The 5643-nt window shown below is 38.1% G+C and overlaps 1 protein-coding gene across 1 annotated transcript; it reads right to left on the reverse strand.

Moving 5' to 3' along the window:
• Positions 1 to 977: 977 nt before the first annotated feature.
• LOC124644155 (acyl-CoA Delta(11) desaturase-like) lies at positions 978 to 4465 on the reverse strand. Its single transcript, XM_047183391.1, has 4 exons — positions 4267 to 4465; positions 3455 to 3587; positions 2558 to 2761; positions 978 to 1546 (listed from the first exon to the last, which is right to left on the reverse strand). The coding sequence occupies exons 1-4, from the start codon at positions 4463 to 4465 to the stop codon at positions 1099 to 1101; spliced, it is 984 nt and encodes a 327-aa protein (XP_047039347.1). The 3' UTR covers positions 978 to 1098.
• Positions 4466 to 5643: the final 1178 nt, after the last annotated feature.

The following is a 5643-nucleotide window of genomic DNA, read 5'->3' on the forward strand; positions in this document are numbered from 1 at the left end:
CCTAACAAGCCCTAGTGTCAGAGTTTTCTCAAATCCGCCTGACGGCCTCTGACGTGGAATATATGTATATATATTATACCTACATTATATTATTATAGATATTAATATCAAATTAAACAAGGTCTCATGCTCACACATTATAAGCCCATAGACTTTATTCAATGAACATTATAAAGGGAACCTTTGATTATATTCCTTTTGATAATTCGCACGCGTGCCTAAGTCTTTATGGAGAAGGGTAAATTATTTTACGCTTGCTTACATGTCTATGGAACACACATACATATGGTTCGCTTGTATGTATGTAGTTGTAGATTGTCGTCGCGTGTGTGAGTGATTTTGGTATAATATGTAATTATGACTGTGTGTATTTTACTTAAGTCGTGGTGGCCTAGTGGGTAAAGAACCAACCGCTCGAATATGTGGTCAGACAAGTACCAATGCAACTTTTCTAAGTTTGTATGTACTTTCTAAGTATAACTTAGACACCAATGGCTGATAAAAAGGTGAAGGAAAACATCTTGAGGAAACTGGACTATAGTCTGAAATCACCACCCCGCATTGAGCAAGCGTGGTGATTAATGCTCAATCCCTCTCCGTGTGAGAGGAGGCCTGTGCCCAACAAGTGGGACGATAAAAGGCTGTAACTAACTTTGTATGCACGAAATAGAAGTTGACTTTAGTTGTCAATGTCTCTAAAGACGTTGTTAGTGTATCTATAGACGTTGTAGCTATTTCAATCGAGTATTTTTTGACCGAAAAAATCATAATCTGCCTAGCCTTTTCTCAACTATTTTGGGATCGGCTTCCAGTCTCACTGGAAGTTATACCAGTGTGCCACAGAAGCAACTGCCTATTTGACGTTCTCAACTTTGCAACCACATACTTACTCCTTGGTAAGTCTGGTTGTCAGACTATATGGCTCCTAATAATCTACTCTACAACTTTTTTAGGCAGAAAAAAAAAAAAAACAAAAAACATATATTGACAGTTTATTCATCAATCCATATAAAATTTTTCAAAAAAGTTTCAAAACAAACATAAAAAACTTATTCCAAATATCTTCGAAAAATACATAGCATATCCAAAAAAATTACATCAAAACTCCACCAATTTCTTTCCCCACAAATCGGTCCCATCACCAGTCCTCTTCATCCTATTTCTAATCACACCTTCCGAAGCAACCTTCAGATCATAAGCCCACCCTTTATAAGCACAGAAATCTATAAATTTCGTCACATGATTAATACAATTATTACCTAACTCCGCCCCTCTGTAATCCCATGGAAAAGCATGATGAAAGTTGTGAAATCCATCACCCATGGTTGCTAGCAAGAGTGGGAAATTTTGACATGCTACCATGGTCTTGTCATAAGGTCGATGACCCCACGAATGGGCTAGGCTGTTCGTTAAAAACGTGAGGTTGCTGTCTAACATGTATCTTAGTATGTTTAAGTGCCAGCAAACTGAGAAGGATTCGCCTAATATATAATGTATGCCTACGGGTACTCCAAAGCTGATTAGTGGTAGTAGCCATTTTGCGTTCCTGAAAAAAAAAAGAAAATATTATAATGTAGGGGTTAAAATTGTCGGTAAACATGTTCTCTGCAAGGAGATCAGCCAGCTGCACGGGACATATTATAGTGCACAAGCATTACCGTGGACACAGGTGCACTCACTATTCCTTCACTCACATAGCGCGAGCGCGATGGGACGACAATCCGACACGACCGGAGAGAGATTTCCGATACGCACGGTATATCAAACATCCATTTTCAGACTACATGTGAAACATGTCACATTTGAAAGTTTCGTAAAACCCTGAGGGCGATTTCCGGAAATCGAACCCGGAACCTGTGCACAGCATTACGCTATACAACTGCTACTGCTAGACCATTGAGGCAAACAAAGAAAGAAAATAACATGAGTCGTCTTAAAATATTAGGTACTCGTGTAGCGGGATTTACTCCATGTAAAGCTTCTCTATGTATATCAGTTTACATAACTAAGTTTAGATGTAAGAATAGACAACTTACTTTCTCATCTATTCCAAAATTACAAAACTCAAGAGTTTGTTTGTTTGAATGCACTAATCTCAGGAACAACTATTCCGATTTGGAAAATTCTTTCACAGTTACATAGTTCATATATCAAAGAAGGCTATAGGTACTTTTTATTCGATTAGGCGTAGTAGTTCCCACGTTAAACTATAGGTCCCGGCTGTCATTGAACATCCTTGGCAGTCGTTACGGGTAGTCAGAAGCCAGTAAGTCTGACACCAGTCTAACCAAGGGGTATCGGGTTGCCCGGGTAACTGGGTTGAGGAGGTCAGATAGGCAGTCGCTTCTTGTAAAGCGCTGGTACTCAGCTGAATCCGGTTAGACTGGAAGCCGACCCCGACATGGTTGGGAAAAGGCTCGGAGGATGATGAGGCGTAGTAATTCCCATAAAACTTGACTGGAACCACTAACAAAACCTTTCATCCAGGTGAGCGAGGTAGTCCTCACAAAACTTATAAAACTCCTACCAAAATCTAGCTTCCACAAGAACCACTAACCTTTTCTGGTACATCAACACAGGATTCGCATACACATCGCTCATATCAACCAAGCCTTTTCTCTTCTCGACTTCTGGGTGGTTCTTCACCAGCAGCCAGCCGATATGTGAGAAGAAGAACCCTCGACTCGAGTTGTGAGGGTCGGCGTCAGTATCGCTGTACTTGTGGTGAAGTCTGTGGTCTCTTACCCAGGTTACTAGCGTCCTGTTGAAAGCATGTATTTAGTCACAGATACAACATAGATACATAAAACTACTAAAATGTACAAAAAAAAACCGGCCAAATGCGAGTCGGACTCACGCACGTAGGGTTCCGTACCATTATTTATAAAACGGACGAAAAAATCACATTTGTTCTATAGGAACCCCCAAAGTATGTAAATCATTCTAGTATTCAGTATTTGTTGTTATAGCAGCAACAAAAATATATAATAATATCATCTGTGAAAATTTCAACTCTCTACGGTGATGGACGGACGGACGGACGGACAGAGATGCGAAAACAATAGGGTCCCGTTTTACCCTTTGGGTATGGAACCCTAAAAAATACAAAGTAGTCTGTCTATATTAACCTCTTTTGTTTTTTTTTTAATTATATACCAATAAAGTTTTTTTTTTTAATCTTGATTCGATCAGTCTGTCTGATACCGGCTGTACCGGCTAGATATCTGATCGTTGTAGATAGATAGATAGATATTCTTTATTAGGTACACCAATGTTACATTTTTGATCTAATGTAATGTTTGTTGTAATGTGCGTACTACTATTCATTTACATACTGATTTATGGGCCCAAACAAATAATCGGCCGACTTAAAGCTTGCTGTTTGCTTTGTTGTTTACTCTAGCAGTAACTATGGATCGACCTGACGAGAGCGTAAAATAAATAATACATTTACCTCTGATAAGCTAAACAATGACACAGCATAAGGAAGATTTCCAGCGGTTTCTTTGCTTTGTAAGCCTTATGAGACCAGAGGCGGTGGGCGCCGGCTATAATTCCCAAAGTCCCTGTGACGAATACTACAAACACTGAAAATTATAATTTATGTGTTAATTTTTTGTTACATTTATTGTAGACATTACTTTTTGATAATCAGTGTAATTTTAAAGATTCAGAAGAGATATGTCAATTATGGCGTCTTGACCGATTTGGGAGGCGAGTGGAACCGCGTCTAAAAACTAATTCTCCATAATGTGGTAGTGGGAACCTGAACTTTTGTGACCAGCAGTGTGATTCTATAAGACTTCACTCTAAACTTCGCATTTGAATCCGCCGTGAGTTACTACACTAGCGCTACTCTTGCAAGCGTGTTTGCGAGTTGAACTAAATTAAACTCAAGATTTTGACAGATAAACTATGAGATGACTTTTAGAACGTTTTGAACTGAATGTGAAGTGAGAGTGATAGCGCAGTGAAATGCGAAGTGAAATGCGAGTTGTTGTCTGAATTTTATAGAATCGACGTACAGTTCAAAGATTCAAAAAACTAGAAAAGTGAAAATTCAAGGAAAATTGAGTTACATAGTTTTTCTTTAACCCATTTCAAAGATTTCAAAGGAGGCTTTTAGTTTGACCTGTATATATGTATGTATTCTGTGCCCGATTACCTCATGTTTACCTGAACCGATTTTGATGCGATTCTCAACAAAGTATTTGTCAAACTTAGGAGAAGGTTTTATTGTTTTGCAAAAAATACTTTTGTACTTACTATAAACAACAGACCACCATTTTGCGGTTGTAAAACACTGATAAACTCCATATACGCCAGCTATATAGCAATATAGGAAGAACACTATATTCTGTACTATATATTCGTGTTTCCATGGTCCTGCTTTAGTTGGCTCATCCATTGAAACATGTTCCTTGATATCCGTGGTAAGCACGTCAGATTTTTCAAAAGGAGGCATATTTTATCTGTAACAAATATAGATTTTAGATCTTAAAGAAAATTTGGACCTAATGTACTATACTATCATCATCATCATCTGCCGAACCTTTTTCCCAACTATGTTGGGGTCGGCTTCCAGTCTAACCGGATGTAGCTGAGTACCAGTGCTTTACAAGGAGCTACTTTAATGTAATGTATGTCTAAACTATCTATACTAATATGTATGAACTTTTCAAACTAATACAATATAAAGGAAACTTTTGTTATTTACTACACTCTTTCTGAGTAACATAGGTTATGTTTTATCCCGATACGGGCAGTAGTTCCCACGGGACGCGGGTGGAACCGCAGGAAATCGGCTAGTAGCTATTATTAGTAGCTAGTAGCTAGTATTACTAGCTATTATAAAAAAATATACGTATACTTGTTGAAATATTAAGTACCTACAAAAAATATAATAAATTCACTAGACGAGTCACTTTGCATATTTTAAGTTATGCAAAACACAACACTAAGTACCTGAGCGGAATAATATTATCAATGTTCGGAAGGCACGATACAGTGGGTCCAAGCTGTCATTTGAACATCTGACAATCAGTCGTACCAGGGGTATCGGGTTGCCCTTGTAACTGGGTTGAGATCGGATAAGCAGGCGCTCCTTGTAAAACACTGGTTGCAAACACTTAGCTGCATCCGGTTAGACTGGAAGCCGACCCCAACATAGTAGGGAAAAGGCTAGGCAGATGATGAAATGTCATAGTAGTCATTTCAAAAGTTAATTTTAATCCTAGTTAGAATCTTATATAATGATGTCATAGACTTTCCTTTTCTATGCAGATGAGGGTAGCTTCCACTCTAGAAGCCGATGAATATTAATATTTAACTAGTTTTATTATGCGGTGTTACTTGCACTCAGAATTCTGGCTTCTGACTACTCGTCTGCAAAATATGAACGAATAATATCCTTGATTTTACAGTTTTTACAGTTCTATACCCAAATAGTAAAAACAAGACCATATAACAAAAAAGTTTGCTGTCCATCCGTCCGTCTGTTATCAGGCTGTATCTCAATAACCATGATAGATAGACAGGTGTTACTGGGCTGTATCTCAAGAACCATGATAGCTAGATAGTTGATATTTTCACAGATGATGTATTTCTGTTGCCGTTATAACAAGAAATACTGACAACTACGAT

This window comes from Helicoverpa zea, chromosome 29, assembly GCF_022581195.2.
Source record: "Helicoverpa zea isolate HzStark_Cry1AcR chromosome 29, ilHelZeax1.1, whole genome shotgun sequence".
Lineage (NCBI taxonomy): Eukaryota > Metazoa > Arthropoda > Insecta > Lepidoptera > Noctuidae > Helicoverpa > Helicoverpa zea.